The sequence below is a fragment of the Dreissena polymorpha genome, chromosome 6 (assembly GCF_020536995.1).
Source record: "Dreissena polymorpha isolate Duluth1 chromosome 6, UMN_Dpol_1.0, whole genome shotgun sequence".
Lineage (NCBI taxonomy): Eukaryota > Metazoa > Mollusca > Bivalvia > Myida > Dreissenidae > Dreissena > Dreissena polymorpha.
In genome coordinates this window covers 29,084,740-29,102,902 of record NC_068360.1, presented here as the reverse complement: position 1 = coordinate 29,102,902, position 18,163 = coordinate 29,084,740, and the positions used below count along the sequence as shown (strand labels likewise).

The 18,163-nt window shown below is 36.7% G+C and overlaps 1 protein-coding gene and 1 long non-coding RNA gene across 4 annotated transcripts; both read left to right on the top strand.

The window, feature by feature from the left end:
* The first annotated feature begins 9,424 nt into the window (after positions 1-9,424).
* LOC127833957 (uncharacterized) lies at positions 9,425-10,332 on the top strand. Of its 3 annotated transcripts, none has more exons than XR_008027696.1 (4): positions 9,425-9,528; positions 9,977-10,032; positions 10,089-10,200; positions 10,257-10,332. It is a non-coding gene; the product is annotated as an uncharacterized LOC127833957 (long non-coding RNA). The 3 variants fall into 3 exon arrangements; XR_008027695.1 differs by lacking the exon at positions 9,425-9,528 and adding an exon at positions 9,593-9,696; XR_008027694.1 differs by lacking the exon at positions 9,425-9,528 and adding an exon at positions 9,829-9,920.
* A 612-nt stretch (positions 10,333-10,944) lies between these two features.
* Positions 10,945-17,954, top strand: LOC127835547 (uncharacterized). The gene is made up of 6 exons (XM_052361983.1): positions 10,945-10,952; positions 11,718-11,934; positions 12,484-12,603; positions 14,285-14,487; positions 15,793-15,961; positions 16,651-17,954. Exons 1-6 carry the CDS (start codon positions 10,945-10,947, stop codon positions 16,801-16,803), a joined length of 870 nt encoding a protein of 289 aa, XP_052217943.1. The 3' UTR covers positions 16,804-17,954.
* Positions 17,955-18,163: the final 209 nt, after the last annotated feature.

Here is an 18,163-nt window from a genome sequence, read left to right as displayed (position 1 = left end):
ATGTCTGCGTAACAAGAAAATATCATTCTTGACGCTAAATAAGTATGTATATGTACCGGAACGTACGTGTCTGGATAAACGCGGGGTCACTGTACTACAATAAGAAGTGTGCGATGTTTTCTCAGACTTAATACCACCATTTTACAGTTTAAAGCACAGACAATGTAAATGATATTAAAAGTTTTAATTGAGCGATTTGTATGGTCACATTAAATTCTTGTAATTAAATATTCTCCCTCTAAATACTGCAGAAGGAAGTTTTTGATGATGCTTGGAAGCGGCTCGTCAAAGTTATCATACCATGAAAAAATTCTTCACACTAGTGACCTATGTAAAAGACCGAGCCAGTCCGATTGAGATAGCTCGATTTTTCTAATCGGCATCAGATCATATCATTGATAAAGGTAAAGGAAGCTCATCTATAAATAGGACAGCATATTCCGGAAAAAATATTTAATCATAGTTTGAAAACGTTAATTTTAAATTAGTTATATTCATGTTGCATATTTAATAAACTTTTCAAACAGAAATTACAGAGCCACATCAGTACACATGCTATGTTTGATAATTCATTCGTTTGTTGGATATTATTTGCTGTTTTAAACACATAATATATTAGGTCATATCGCGGAGATTTAGTGAACCTTACCATGTGTTCATGGGCGAACCCACCTCTTTAATTGCTCTTACCACTATGTGCTCATACCTACTTTCGGGAATCATCATGAAATTATTGCCGTATTTAACGAACAAACATGCCTAAGCTTATTGAATTAGAGAAAAAACAATAATCAAAAGAGAAATATTATATTTTCATGCACATGGGCATGTGAACTCACGTCCGTACACATAACATTATTAACTTAGGAAAGGAAACAACGAAATATTAAGTTTGGTATGATATACATGTGAAATTAAAGAGCATGGTGTAATTAAAGAGAATTAAAGAGAGATATATTCAAAACTTGACATGCTCTTTATCTGCTGAAATGTAATGTTATAACCCAAATGTTTTACTGTAAGAGAAATTTTTTATGGTAAGTGCAGGTACAGAAAATACACGTCGCATATCTTTTGACAGATATTTCTTGTTGTATTTGATCGAGAATGTAACCCGCCACCCAGTTTCGCTGAATGGGCCAAGTTCCACACGGGAATACTTCCCCGTAACCCCCAAATTTTTCGTACCCACAATTTGTTGTACCCAATTTTATTCGTATCTATTTTTTTTGTTTCGTACCCAAATTATTTTTCGTACCTACATTTTTGTTCGAACCCATTTTTTTCATACCCAATATTTTGTTCGTAACCAAATTTTTTTTTGTACCCATTTTTTTTTGGGGGGGGGGCATAATTTTTGTACCCATTTTTTTCGTACCCAAAATGTTCGTACCCACAAACACAATTGTGGTGATGTAGATAAACTTAAATTGATGCTTTTATATCTATCCTCTTCAAAAGCATTGTCAGTACTTTGATTAATACCAAGTCATAACCGCACACTTCAACCACTGCTTGAGAGCAGTGAGTGTTCTTATAACAGGGAAGATTATAGACAGATGGTCTATTGATAGTGAAAAAAGATTTTTGTTTTGGTATGATAGAACTTTTCAGGGCTAAATCTCAAATAGGCTAAAAGATTTAAACATAAAACTTCATGGTTGTGTAGAAATTAATGGGAAGATGAGCAATGCACAAGAACCATAACCCTTCACTTTTTTAAGAGTTATTGCCCTTTGTTGTTGTTATGTCCCCGGATCGAATGATTGGGGGAATATTGTTTTTGGCATGTCTGTCTGTCATTCTGTCACTCCGTCATTACGTCACTCTGTCATTCTGTCACAAAACTTTAACCTTGGTCATAAATTTTGCAATATTGAAGATAGCAACTTGATATTTCGCATGCGTGTGTATCTCATGGAGCTGCACATTTTGAGTGGTGAAAGGTCAAGGTCATCCTTCAAGGCCAAAGGTAAAATTAAACAAAGTGGCGCATTCGGGGGCATTGCTTTTCTGACAAACACATCTCTTGTTATGGCTATTTCCCTATTAATCAAAATATATGTTTGTGTTTACAAATAAGAATGACGTAACTTTGATTGTCTATGCACTGTTTATGAATAAAGTCGACGTCATTTGATTTTCACTGTTGTGTTGATGTCACGTTTTCACGAAAAAGTGGAGGAAGTTAGGTCAATATTATCTCTCATTTATAACTTTTAAATGGGGTATAACTTATAAATACAATCGTGTTAGAATCGAAATAATCGATGAGCAAGTGTTGGTTATTGCAGTAATAACCAACAGTTTGTCATTCTGATGCTTGTTATAAAACCACTCGGGCTTCACCCTCTTGGTTTAATAACTACGCATCGGAACTCCAAACCGTTGGTTTAATTACCGCAATAACCAACGCTTACACGTCGATTATTTCTTAAACATGTAGCTTTTATTTCTGCTGTATCCTTGCCCGGAATGGTGCTTGTATCATGTAAGGGTAATAATTGTGTGTCTTGACAACCTTTGCTGGTTTCCAGAGTTTCCCTCCCTAACAAGGATTAATTAATCTATAGGCAGTGGCTTTATGCGTTATGCTTTATCCAAGTTGGGGTTTTGTTTCATTGTGTACACACCGGTCTTACTGACCTGTGTACTAACGCGCAAGGAATTGTGGGTAGCACTTCTTTTACAAGTGAAAAGTAAAAGCGAAAGTAAGTCAAGTAATTGTGCTTCTGAAAATCGCTATCAGTCTTAATAGAGATTTAAAATCGCATTTAAACATATTAAATAACATTTCTTTAAACAACATTCCATTTTAAACACATATTTAACACCGTTTTTCTCATTATAAAAAAATATTCATTCCTATGTGGAACTATTTTGGTGGAAGCACAAATCCCCAAATCAGGGGAATGTGATGCGTCCTAGCATAGAGGTGACAATAACGTAATGACGTCACCATCTATGTATAGAATGGGTTTTGTTTAGCATTCAATGTAAAAATAACAAACCTAGCATGATGTCGGTGAATAGATTTGAAAAGAAGCCTGTTGTAATCAGAACGGACCTGATTCTGAACTTCCCACCATTACAGGTAATACAACTAAAAAAGGACTGTGCACATAAGCGTTTGCTTCTTATTCTGAATTTATAAGACATTGAACATTATTTCAACAATAACTACAGTGGAATCCCTCTAAACCGGATGCCTCCGGGATCGAGAGGAAATTCCGGTTTAGAGAGGATTCCGGTTTAGAAGGGGCATTTACTTTTTTACTATCAGAAGGTCAATCACATAGCCTAATGTGAAAAAAAAACACTTTTAGCAAATTTGCATACTTTATTTATATATAACATTCATTCATATTGCATCATATAAGAAAAACATGTCGCTTAATCTGTTGATTCGAAAGCAATATCAGTCACAACATAGATCAAACAGTGCACCCTGAAACAAACAATTTTATACATGCATGCATGTTTTAGGTGAGTCACTTTCTTTTCACACTGAAAAACACGTACGCCGACTTTTTTGCACGATATCCCCGATCGTCGACTTTCCTATCCGATATTTCTCTGACAGCATCTTGAGTGTAGGTTTTGGCAACATCTCTGACTCTTTTATCAGTTTGATTTTGTCTTCTAGATACAATTCCACGCGTCATCTCTTAAAGGAGGTTCGGACATTTTTAGTCTTAGTTATCTTAATTACCAATTTAAAAATCTAAATGAATATCTAAATGCAAATGCTTCAAGAACTCTGCAATCAACATTTAATATGACACTAAATTAGCAACTGCAATAAACAACACAAAATTAAATAGCAAAAAGATTATTTAAATTTAGCATGGCTTCCTATATTAAAAACAAAACACACTAAAGAAATCTATGTTTGTTTTCAGTAATTATAATCGGTATTAAAACATCTATTGAGCGATATGTACATCACAGGACAAGTGTCTTTAAATTGTTTCGCGATTTTGTTCGGAAATTGTTCGACCACCTTTAATAATTTCACGCGTCTTTAATCCGCTATTCACAACTTTTTGACACTAGGTCTGAGGTGCAATAAACCGGCCCTGAGCGGTTTAGAGAGGTACAATAACGTATGGAATTACCCAATTTTGATCCACATAATGACCAGTATTCGGAATTGAGGGGATTCTGGTCTTGAGGAGGTATTTTACGCATGGTTTTATAGGGAAAAAAATGGGACCGGACAATTTGTCCGGTTTAGAGAGGATTCCGGTATAGAGAGGATCCGGTTTAGACGGTTTCCATTGTATTCTACAGCTGATGATAAGATGGCGTACAACTCTAAACCACTTCTATAATCGCTATAACAAAATATCAAAACAAAAACTTATCAAACGCACAGCATTTTGTATACGTAAGTTTGGGTCAGCATCAGTGGTTTTCACCAAAGTGAGCTCTTAGGGTAACAACACATTTACATCGAAATGTTAATCAAAACAAACCTAGCATCTAGTCTGTATGACTAATAAATGAATGAGTCAATCAATCCATAACACTTTGTTCTGTAAAGGGACCTTCTCAAAATGTATGCATGTATCGAAATTTGTCATTAAATGCTTAAATGTATTGATAAATGTAAACATTTGATCTAAAAGCTCTATTAACAAAAACTAGAAAAAAATTAAGAAAAAAAGTAACGCTCAACTGGGCTCGAATCACTGACCCCTGAAGTAAACGTTTATTGCTAAGCTCACTCTGCCATTCGTGCTCATACTACAGGGAATAATCTACATGCGTGTCCCACGTCTATGACGCACAAATATCGAAATGGACGCATAGTTTTGAAATATGTGCGTCCACTTGGACGCATTGCTGTAACGAATCCGTTAACACATACGAGAATCACGATAAGTACGAACGATCTTGGGTATGAGTCAAAAGTGTAGCGATGAACGCTGAGTTTAACCGAATGAGGCTTGAAGACTGCAACAAGTCTTTTGATTGGCTCTAGTTGAGCCGCTGCTGTATAATAGGAACCAATTAGAATCGACCTTTTAAATAGAGTGTGTTATGATATATTCTAGAGTCCCCGGATGAAGGCCTACTTTAACTTTTTGTAACTTAGTCATAAATCATACAGAAATAATGCCTCCAAAATAAGGTTTTGAAGCTACATCCAAAACAAACAACTCTAAACTTAAATAACAGTAGGTCAACGGCTCACAATTCAGACATTAACAATAACATTATCAGGCTCGCAATTCGGATGTTAACAATAATATTATCATTGACTCGAATAAAGTTGAAATTTTGTAACAGGTTACATTCATGTAACAGACACTTAAAGCCTATGTGAAGGTACACAAGATAGTGATAACCCTGAATTTGTTTTTTTGGTTTCAAAATTCACTGTTTTAGAGATTATTAAAAGTTTAATGCAAAATATAGTTATTGAGCTAGTGTCACTTAAATGTTCTTCACTACTTGGTATCTTTCAAAATGTGGGACCCATTTTTTTCCAAGTTGGACTCATTAATTTTGGCCTGGGACTCATTGGTCTAAAATCTGCAAGTTCAGGGACCCATAGATATAGAGAATACTAGGTTAGTGTTGAATACAGAGAAGTTTATGTTGCGAGGCTTAGAACGCCGGGAGCGCGAGCCTTGGGGTGTTCGAGCCGAGCAACATAAACTTCTCTGTATTCAACGCTAATCCTAGTATTCTATTTATCCCATCGAAGTTTTACTAAATAAGATAAATAATAAACAAATGTAGCATGTTTGGAAAATTCAAAAACAATGAAACACAGCGAACGATTGTTTGTTTTTGTTTGTTATGAACTGCTAACACCTGTAAAATTCAAAAAAATAGTTCGAGAATTATGTTAAGAAATAAACGATAATAGAAATATCAACAATATTTATTGTTTACGAATATTTCAAATAATTTAATACCTTTAATAAAAACACTTGCTATAACAAAACACTTTAAATTTAACAAAAATGAAATATACTAGTAATACATATGCGTAGTGATATTGAACATTTCCAATTATAGAGCAATACACAACACGCGTGTAACATATGCGGTCATGACCTTTACTGGTCACATTTTCAAAAAAAGTGGAGAAATCAAGATGAATAAAAATGTGATGCTTGGCACTGTTTCCTTCATTGTGGATTTATTTATGTGTATTGTCGTGTTAGTTGCGAGTTAAGTAGTTGTGAACATGGAAGTTGGCAATGTGAAATGTTGCTCCGGAAAATTGTGATTGAAGCGAGCTAGCAAATTGCTGTTGGAAGTTGATCGGGTGGTGGGGTGTATTGACATTTTGCATCTCGGGGCAGTTGGACGTTTGAGGGAAGGAGTCACAACTATCTGTGGAAGAGGTAGCAGTATGGGCTATACGAGATGTAGAGGCGGTAGAGCTGCTGATGTTATTTGCACGTGGAGTGTGACAGGCAAGTATGTTTGAGCATTTTTTTGTTGCTCTTCACTGACACAAGAATAATTAATAATCAACTGCACATGTTTATGCCCAGTTATTGCCATAATATCCGTTGGTGGGACATTGTGCTCCCTCAGTTTTTGAACAAGATGTTTCCGGGTAGAGTGGTTTGTTAATCGTTTGTTCCCTTGTAATCCATCATCATTTGCCATTGTTTTCAACATTTTTCCCATTTTGTACATCCCAACCCTTTGTCTGATAAACCAAGTCACCTCTCCCTCACCACTATTCCCGGAAACATCTTTTCCAAAAACTGTGTTCGGTGCCAAAAAGAAAGGGTCTTCGGGTCCCGAAAAACCAGTGGGCCGCTTCTGCGAATACAGTTTATAAATTTCAACAGGGTTTCTCAAATCATTTTTTTCCAGTTGAAAACAACTTAGGTGTCACTCTTCGCACATCTGCCACATTTTCACCCGTTCTGGTTTTTGTCTGCCGTTCGTTATAGTCCAAATATTCTGTTCCATCAACAGCAGCTTTCAATGTAATGTCACCCCATCTGTATAATTTGCAATTAACTGTGTTAAAAATTAACATCAGTTTGCAATTTTGAAAAAAAAGACCCTAACATCTCAATATGGTAGGTTTGGTGTCAATTGGGAAAAACTAGAATAGTTTTAGTACTAAAATTTGATTATAGTTGTGAAAAACAAATTATTTTGGCCATTATTGCGTTTATAAATAGTAAATTCATTTTTTTAAACATATTTCTTGTTTATAATTGGCGGGTACATTAATGAAAATGTAAGTGTTGCACACAAATGCATGGCATATTTGTGCTTGAAACATTATCAAAACAAATCAACACCTGGTTTATAATGTTAATAACTATTTTATTTATGGCTATTTAAATGATTTTTCCATTTTTCAGATTGTGGACAACTTTAACTTTATTACCTCAGATTGTACTGCTCTTTAGTGCCTCTTAGGCCAAAGTGCAGACAGTTGTTGAGCCAAAGAGTGTTCACCAGCGCTGTTGGGCTGTGAGATCCAAGGACACCTTTCTGCCACATGACTTCAAGCTCTCCATCGGTTAGTGGTGCTGCTTCACATGGCCTGTTCCCTTTACCCTTATGTAAAAAGTTTTATTGTTTGTTTGTTTATTCTTTTTTTTAAGGTCAACAACAGTAAAACAGCTCTTTGTTTATTTTGAAAAAATATTTCATACCCGCACGCTAATCTTAATTTTTGGGAATTTTTCGTCTGGGAATTGGGAAAATTAATCTTTTTTTATTTCGAAGGTACCTTTTATGGGTGCCTAATTTAAGAAGAAAAAACATAGGTAAAATACAATGAATGTTAACACATCTTAAGGGGGCTTTGTTTAAATAAATTGACACATGAATAAAGAAAAATAACATACACATTTTGTTTTGATTTATTTAATTGTACATTATGTGCTACATGTAATGTACCCATCATCAACTGCTGCATTTGAATTCTAGACACTTTCCCAAAATACAAAATCTGTGAACTGTGACCAATACCCTTTAATTACACTACACGACCCATTGAGTTTTATTTGAACTTTTGAGATGAGTGTAAACACCTAATGCTTAAGTTGATGTACATGAAATGTTTTAGCTTGAATTCTGAATCAACCATGAATTGAAGCAACAATATTTGAGTTAGCCTTCTACCAGTCAAAACTTCTGAAGTAAAGCTCAAGGTTCCATTACACTTCAGAATTTTGTATCCCTCTGTGGTCGAAAGAAGTGCTTATTTCTACACAGTTCCTTCCCTCATATATTTTAAATGCTATTAAGCAATCGCAACCAAGCCTTTTGTGATTACAGTACAGGCGCAGTGTACTTACACAAACGCCAATTGCCGCGATGATCATCTCACTGTGTTCGCTTACAAATATAAACCCCGCGATGGGTGTTCAGATCAAATATGTCACTGGAGCTGTTTGATATAAGGCGAACACGGCCAATCACCACAGACCCATAATATCTACAGCGGTGTTCATCGTGTTCGCTAAAAATAAAATAATTGAACATAAACGTATTGTCTTCATCCCTTTCATTTAAAAGTGATAATGAATAATGTATTTCACACCCATGCCAAGTTTCAAAGTTTATTAATTTAAAGCTCAGTTCATGCATAACATGACAATATTAGCAACAATTATACAAAGTGCATCAATAGGTACATAGTTGAAGGGGCTACATACTATACAACAATTATACAAAGTGCATCAATAGGTACATAGTTGAAGGGGCTACATACTATACAGCAATTATACAAAGTGCATCAATAGGTCCATAGTTGAAGGGGCTACATACTATACAACAATTATACAAAGTGCATCAATAGGTCCATAGTTGAAGGGGCTACATACTATACAACAATTATACAAAGTGCATCAATAGGTACATAGTTGAAGGGGCTACATACTATACAGCAATTATACAAAGTGCATCAATAGGTACATAGTTGAAGGGGCTACATACAATACAGCAATTATACAAAGTGCATCAATAGGTACATAGTTGAAGGGGCTACATACTATACAGCAATTATACAAAGTGCATCAATAGGTCCATAGTTGAAGGGGCTACATACTATACAACAATTATACAAAGTGCATCAATAGGTACATAGTTGAAGGGGCTACATACTATACAGCAATTATACAAAGTGCATCAATAGGTACATAGTTGAAGGGGCTACATACTATACAATAATTATACAAAGTGCATCAATAGGTCCATAGTTGAAGGGGCTACATACTATACAACAATTATACAAAGTGCATCAATAGGTACATAGTTGAAGTGGCTACATACTATACAGCAATTATACAAAGTGCATCAATAGGTACATAGTTGAAGGGGCTACATACTATACAACAATTATACAAAGTGCATCAATAGGTCCATAGTTGAAGGGGCTACATACTATACAACAATTATACAAAGTGCATCAATAGGTACATAGTTGAAGGGGCTACATACTATATAGCAATTATACAAAGTACATCAATAGGTACATAGTTGAAGGGGCTACATACTATACAACAATTATACAAAGTGCATCAATAGGTACATAGTTGAAGGGGCTACATACTATACAACAATTATACAAAGGGCATCAATAGGTACATAGTTGAAGGGGCTACATACTATATAGCAATTATACAAAGTACATCAATAGGTACATAGTTGAAGGGGCTACATACTATACAACAATTATACAAAGTGCATCAATAGGTACATAGTTGAAGGGGCTACATACTATACAACAATTATACAAAGGGCATCAATAGGTACATAGTTGAAGGGGCTACATACTATACAACAATTATACAAAGTGCATCAATAGGTACATAGTTGAAGGGGCTACATACTATACAGCAATTATACAAAGTACATCAATAGGTACATAGTTGAAGGGGCTACATACTATACAGCAATTATACAAAGTGCATCAATAGGTCCATAGTTGAAGGGGCTACATACTATACAACAATTATACAAAGTGCATCAATAGGTACATAGTTGAAGGGGCTACATACTATACAACAATTATACAAAGTACATCAATAGGTACATAGTTGAAGGGGCTACATACTATACAGCAATAATACTAAGTGCATCAATAGGTACATAGTTGAAGGGGCTACATACTATACAACAATTATACAAAGTGCATCAATAGGTACATAGTTGAAGGGGCTACATACTATACAACAATTATACAAAGTGCATCAATAGGTACATAGTTGAAGGGGCTACATGCTATACAACAATTATACAAAGTGCATCAATAGGTACATAGTTGAAGGGGCTACATACTATACAGCAATTATACAAAGTGCATCAATAGGTACATAGTTGAAGGGGCTACATACTATACAACAATTATACAAAGTGCATCAATAGGTACATAGTTGAAGGGGCTACATGCTATACAACAATTATACAAAGTGCATCAATAGGTACATAGTTGAAGGGTCTACATACTATACAACAATTATACAAAGTGCATCAATAGGTACATAGTTGAAGGGGCTACATACTATACAGCCAGGGCCCTCGATTTGCCAAATTTACCGTCAAATATCGGCGGCTTCCCCCATGAAAAAAGTATCCTTTTTACCCTATTTTAAGGAAAAAAATATCCCTAAAAAAAGGAAAAAAAAAGCACACGCAAAACCCGTAACACTGAACAGATATTGTTAGTGTTTTCCAGCCTTATCGATACGGCTGTATACGGGAAATATTACGTTTCGCGCACCTGCATGATTCATACATCTACACCATTTCCGGATAATAAAATAATACACAATGCTAAGTCATACTGAAAAAATGCTTATGAAAACAATGATTTCTTCCTGCAAAAAATAGATTTTCTTTTTAAACAAACTGCATTAGATAGTATTCATAAAAAACAAACAGACAGTTACACACAGGCATCGGCGACCGCGTCATCAAATGACAACTCGATAGAAATTGAAGATGAAGATGTGCAAAATCATGAAACAGACTGTCACACACATGCATCGGCGAGCGCTATTGTGATTGTCGAAAAAAGTTTTCGTTTGTTTTATTAATAAAGTTATATCTTTATTTATCACAAGTATTTTCTATTTTATTCACACTTCTCGATACAGTCATCTCTTACTACTACTACTACTACTACTACAACTACTACTACCGCCACTACCGCTGCTTTCTTTTCATAGTTAAACTGATGTTTAATTGGAAACTAGTTTTTCGTCTTTATTTTGCAGCGTTATATTTTAAATAGTACAATCGCACTCAATGTGCGCGTGTAATTGTAATGAAGCTGCTGTTACTATGTTTATAGATCGGGTCCCCTTTGCGCGTTACGTACTTCTAACAACTACCAGCAACTTCAATACTATATACATTATATGAGCCTTGTTCTGAGAAAACTGGGCTTAATGCATGTGCGTTCAGTGTCATCACAGATTAGCCTGTGCAGTCCGCACAGGCTAATCAGGGACGACACTTTCCGCCTAAACTTGATTTTCGGTAAGGAGGGACTTCCTTGAAACTAAAAATACCAAAAAAGCGGAAAGTGTCGTTCCTGATTAGCCTGTGCGGACTGCACAGGCTAATCTGGGACGACACCTTACGCACATTCATTAAGCCCAGTTTTCTCACAACGCATCTCATATGTAGTGTTGCATTTTATCAGTCTAATATCAGTATAATAATACTCAATGTGCGCTTGTTTTTTATTGTTGCTGTTTTTCTTTCCTAAGATCGGGTCCACAGTGCGCGTTCCGTACCACGGCCCGCTGCAGCATCGTGACCGTCTACAACTTGGAGCAGGGGCTGGTGGGAGTGGGTCGGGACGTGCCGGACCGGGACGCTGTGTATACCCTTGGGCGCGAGTCTGCGCAACTCTTCAGACATCAAACGCTACCGATGGGTTACACCAGCATCCTCGCATTCGATCCGGACTCGAAATCATATCATGTAACCGTACAACGAAGTGTGCCCGACTAAAAATTTGAGAAGGACGTCAATTTGACGTCATGAATTTATTATTTCAACGAAATTCTAAAGTTAACTTTTGTTCAAATGTAGAAAAACGACTAATATTCATACAATAACAAAGAAAATAATAATAATGAAATGACCTATACTGAAAACAAATCTAGTGTTGACATAATTTTATAAACTTATGTTTTAGAAAATACGTCAATGGCGGGAGGAAAGGGGAGGGCAAATAAAGACTATTATTTTCGGAAAGCTGATCTTTATGATAATGCATAAAGAGTGAATCTAGATAAGTCTGTGCAGTCCGCACCAGCTAATCAGGGACGAAACTTTCCGCTTTATTGGATTTTTTCGTTAAAAGAAATTCTCTTCTGAACGAAAATTCAGTTTCTGCGGAGTGTCCTCCCTGTAAGCGTGTGCGGACTGCACAGGCCAATCTGAAATGACATTTTACGCACATGAATTAATCCCAGTACGAGTCCTGAACAATCTTACCTTAATAATGCACAATTTCTATTCTCAAAGTGGTGTGCACTGGGCGGGACTGGTTCCTCCACGGAAGTTTATGACGTGAACAGCCGGCCCACTTCCGGCCGATGTCGGCCCTTCACCGCCGGACCAGACAGATCGTCCATCTCTTTAGAGGTAAATGGTCGGTAATTGAATACAGCCCGTCTTATAGAGCATCATACGATACATCTTTATGGTCGGTAATTGAATAGAGTCCGTCTTATAGAACTTCATACGATATATATGTATGGTCGGTAATTGAATAGAGCCCGACTTATAGAGCATCATACGATACATATGTATGGTCGGTAATTGAATAAAGTCCGTCTTATAGAACTTCATACAATAAATGTGTATGGTCGGTAATTGAATAGAGCCCGTCTTAAAGAGCATCATACGATACATATGTATGGTCGGTAATTGAATAGAGTCCGTCTTATAGAGCATCATACGATACATGTGTATGGTCGGTAATTGAATAGAGTCCGTCTTATAGAGCATCATATGTATGTATGGTCGGTAATTGAATAGCGCCCGTCTTATAGAGCATCATACAATAAATGTGTATGGTCGGTAATTGAATAGTGCATGTCTTATAGAGCATCATACGATACATATGTATAGTCGGTAATTGAATAGAGCCCGACTTATAGAACATCATACGATACATATGTATGGTCGGTAATTTAATAGAGCCGTAACTATAATTTTTCGTACAAAATTTGATGACAAATTACCAAGGCAACTTTTGAAACCTAAGGGAATTTCTTAATTTTAATAATGAATATGTCCTAAATCATTGTGTTGGTTCGTTTAGATGGGACATATTTTACACCTTAGTTATGAAGACTCTTTGGATTACACAAAGCTTTTGAATTAAAACACTGAATTTAGTCGTATGCCGGCTTCTCCGTTCCCTTTTAGAAATCGGTGCATGTCTCGTAATTACACTGACTCGACATGTTTCTATTTAGACACGTCACTGGTTTCGAGCATCAAATATGTCACTGGTTCCGATCATGTCTCCGATCAACACATTGTCCTTCCAATAAAAACAACAGTATGCGATGGCGTCATTTTGATCGATTATTATTTTCTTTTTTCTTTTTTCTAAAAAAAAATATTGTTTCGTTTCAAAAAGTACAACACGTACGGCTCATTATTGAGATACGTTTTAGGTAATTGACTGCAAACAATATATATAAACACGCTCACAATTATTAAACTTACGACAAGCTCGAAGCAGTTTTCGATCAGCAAAAAGGATATAACTGATGCGATTACTTTAGTCTGTCGGTCTGTATGATTTTTCTCAATTGATTTAGCGAACTTTACAAAAACTAAACTGAATTACGAATAAATGTTAAATGTTCAGCGCAAAAATGCAATTAATGAAGACAAAAGTGGTATATTTATTATAACTCATTTCACATTGATATAAAAATGAAATATTTCCCATAGTAGTTGTAGTGTCAAACCCGGCTCGAGGCCGATTACTTGGATTCAAATAACCATAGACAAAACAACACAAGACACCATTGAAGGTTCCACAATCTAATCAGCGCCCTCTAAACATGTACATATCAGGGGATGCCACTCTAACAATAATCCTTGTAATATGTATAACAGAATTACTCCCCTTAGACCATTGAATACTCATAACATGATACGATACTACAGTAGTGCAATCATAAGTTTTTCACAATCACTACACAGACAGTATTCTTCTTTATCGCGATTTCCTCAATTAAAAAAACTTTGTTTTGGGAGGTATTCGCTCCGAGCATGCGCAGTTAGCTGACTTCTCATATTTCAGCAGCCGGTCAGTCCTTTCCAGTATCAGAAGTTACTCGCTCTTGGTTTCCGGTCCAGTACCCTCTTGCTGGACCCGGACTGCGTGTATGACGCCACCAGCCACCGCGCTTGTAGTACGCATGCGCCGCGATCCCGGAAGGAAAGCCCGCAGAAACCGGACGCAACAAGCGGGACCGCGGCGCGGAGCGCTGATGATCCACAAATGTAAGTGTCACGTGTCATAAGTAAATGATTGATGTTTATCATTTGTTCGCTATGACTCGTTCACACGGTGGTCTGTCTGTGGGGTGTTTATCGTTTGTTCGCTATCAGGTTTCCGCATGTCGTCTGTTTAGATCACTTTTCAGTCCATCGGGCGCTATGCAGGATGTTTTTACCACATTTATATAGCGCCCTTTTCATACAGTGCGTTCAGAAGCGCTTCACAATTACCCCCAGATCACTGGGCCATAAGTCGTCCGTTAACATTCGGCGCAGTATGCAGCCACGGCACATTGGCTTATTTCCCTCACAGGTGACCATTTACACATCTGGGTCGAGAGGAGCAAAATGGGGTTAAAGCTCTTGCTCATGAAAATTCCAGTGGTCAGGGTGGGATTCGAACCAGGCACCTCACAATCTCTTTGCCAGCGTCCTACCATTAGACCACTGCTCCCATAGAAAAACTGCAAAAAAAAAATCTTCCCTTTTTCCCCGATAAAATTTAATGAGCCTCGTCATGTGAATTCTAGGCTTCATGCATGTGCGTTAATTGTCATTCCAGATTTACCTGTACAATTCGCACAGGCTAATCAGGCACGACGCTTTCCGCCTCACCTGGATTTTCGTTAAGAAGACACTTCCTTTTAACATTAATTTCCATTAAAGCGGAATTGATTTGCTTAACACAAAAAACACGAAAAATAATAAACCGTTATACAGTCAAATTAACTTACAGTCTATGCATTTTTTTTTTCAAAAATAACATTTACAATTTTATTAATAATTGTAAAAAGAAAATATGTGTAATGCTTACATTATATCAGTTGCAAGTGAATAGCAAATGTAACACATATTCATTACCTTTAAACAGCGTTATTACAGGAAAAATGGCGACATCTGTCAAAGAAAACGCCTTGTAATTTCAATAATAGTCACTGATGATTTCATTTTAGTTGCCGTTTTTTAAACACTTCTGTTTTTTTTGGTTTCATCTGCATCGATGTGTTATACACACAACGATTTCCACGTGCACGAAAATGTTTTGACAGTTGAACGCACATGCTAATCGTGACAATTTTGTAATTAACATTACATGCACTTATTAAAAGAAATGCGTAAGATTATCTCTTTAAACGTAAGTATTTGAAATATGTTTTGTCACGAGTTACCATTTATATGTTTGTTGATTAATGCCCGCCGCTGAAAATTGCATTATCGTTTTTTTTCTTTAACAATTTAGTTACGTAATTCTATATTATTTTTTCCTGTTTTAAGTCGCTTTAACCGGTGCAGCCCTCATGGTTTCAGTGACGCGGCAACGCCAGATGATCTAGCTTGCCCGGAGGCCGATGTTATGCGCAGTGACAACATCGACCGGATCGCCCCAAGTCTGCACATGCGCAGTGACACACCACCCAGTCGTCCGAATGCCGCAGTTTTCAGTTTCCGGAACAACGAAAACGTGTCTCACTCGGAGGTAAAATTGTTAGACTCCACTTACACGACCGCATTTTTGTTACATTCTATTTCGAGTTTTTGTTTTTGGAACAAAGAACTTAAATTGTATCTACCAGCTACATATGTTCGATTGGTCATTGTCGGCTCGGGTACTAATTACTATATGTGCCCCAGATACGAAAAATAAACTAACGCGTACCCAGCCAATTTAAACTGTACCCGAGTTTTACTCCCGCCTAAAATTCGATGTCATAAAACGCGCTACGGAATACGAAACAAAATTTTCTTTGAAAAAAAAAAACAAACTCTTAAAATGTTTTTTTGAGCAGTAGATTCGATAGTATAGTGGCCATTTTAAAGAATATTGACATAAATGTGAAAATAATTCATTTGAAAAAAAACCCCGCCAACAACGACCAATTTAGCGTTAGAATTTTCGGGTTCGTTTCAGTATATTTTCCGCATCCGGGGTACATTAAAGTATACTTAAGAATACCCAGGGTACATTTAAGTAGTACACGAGCGGCCAATGACCAATCGAGCGATACTGTAAGTGACATAAATCACAAAATGTATTATAATTGCAAAGACGGACTTTGATCAAATATATCCGTCATACTGCGTAAGTAATTGTACCACCACCACCAACAACAACAACAACCAATAATACCACTACTACAACTACTATTTATATAAAATCACGAACAGGTGCAGCACCTTATACAGACTCAACGTTCCGGTGCAACGTATCCAGTTGAATCCCCTCGATATCCGGTCATCGCGACCAGGTGTCAAATCCTGCTGGGTCGTCGAATTTTGTACTACAGCGGATGTGGAAAAATCTATACAGTTGGGACTTAAGTGGGCACTGACCTGTTGGTGTTTTATCCGCACGATGACGTCATTAGACGCGAAACCGCGACCTATAGAAACTACATGGAGGTTGTTAACGCCCACGCAGTGATCGCGGCGTCTGCTGATAACGCAGTGCGCGGGAAACTTCAACACGAAGTTTCCAACGGTCGATGTCACTCGCAACCTTAAAGCTACCATGAAGATATAAGCTAATTGGAATTGACTTTTTACCCGCGCCATAGGCGGAGGGATATTGTTTTGGCGTTGTCCGTACGTCTTTCCGTCCGTCCTTTCGTCCGTCCGGCACTTTTGTGTCCGGAGCCCTATCTTGGAAGTGCTTTGGCAGAGTTCAATGAAACTTGGTATGAGTATATATATGAATAAGAGGATGATGCACGCCTAATGGCATTGTACACCATCTGTTAATAACAGAGTTATGGCCCTTTGTATCTTGGAAAAATGCTTTTTTGTGTCCGGAGCTATATCTTGGAAGTGCTTTGGCGGATTTCAATTAAACTTGGTATGAGTATATATAACAACAACAACAACAACATTTATGGATAAGAGGATGATGCACGCCTAATGGCATTGTACACCATCTGTTAATAACAGAGTTATGGCTCTTTGTATCTTGGAAAAATGCTTTTTAATGTCCGGAGCCATATCTTAGAAGTGCTTTGGCGGATTTCATTGAAACTTGGTATGAGTATATATATGGATAAGAGGATGATGCACACCAAATGGCATTGTACACCATTGGATAATAAATGAGTTATGGCCCTTTGTATCTTGAAAAAAATGCTTTTTTGAGTGTCAAATATAACACTTTTGGGTCCAGAAGCATATTGGCGGGGGATATCAATTCAACGAATTTGTTTGTTGAAACTATGTCATCATGTTAATTTGTGTCGTTTGGTATATGATTTTTCAGTTTAAGATTCAAGAGGGATAATTTCATTACCGCCATTTTAATTCAACCATCCACATTAAGGCACAACTAAGCTTCCCTTCTGTAGTTTCAGTTTTTGTTTGTTTTAAATACTCATGAATATAATACATGTATTGATAAAAATAACGTATAATATATTGAATCATTTCCCACTTCAAACACACAATTATATCATGTATACATTCAACAGACTTAGAACAACTATAAATCAGCTTTGTTGTTAAGACATTTTAGTTTAGGGCCCTCTCTTATCAAATAACTTCAGACACATTTTGTGGACAGACCTACCAACAGACAGACAGACACGATGATGGACAGAGGGTAAGCCTACAGCCACCTATATCGGAATACATCTCTGAACACAAAGTCGTGTGTTTTTTTTTTTGATCCATACTAACAAAACAATTTATTTGATTT

What these genes read in the sequence shown, in the direction of transcription:
- LOC127835547 (XM_052361983.1), top strand. An exon ending in CGGACTCGAAATCATATCAT is followed by an intron (nt 11,935 to 12,483) that starts GTAACCGTACAA and finishes CTATTCTCAAAG; the next exon opens with TGGTGTGCACTGGGCGGGAC. An exon ending in GATCGTCCATCTCTTTAGAG is followed by an intron (nt 12,604 to 14,284) that starts GTAAATGGTCGG and finishes CTCATATTTCAG; the next exon opens with CAGCCGGTCAGTCCTTTCCA.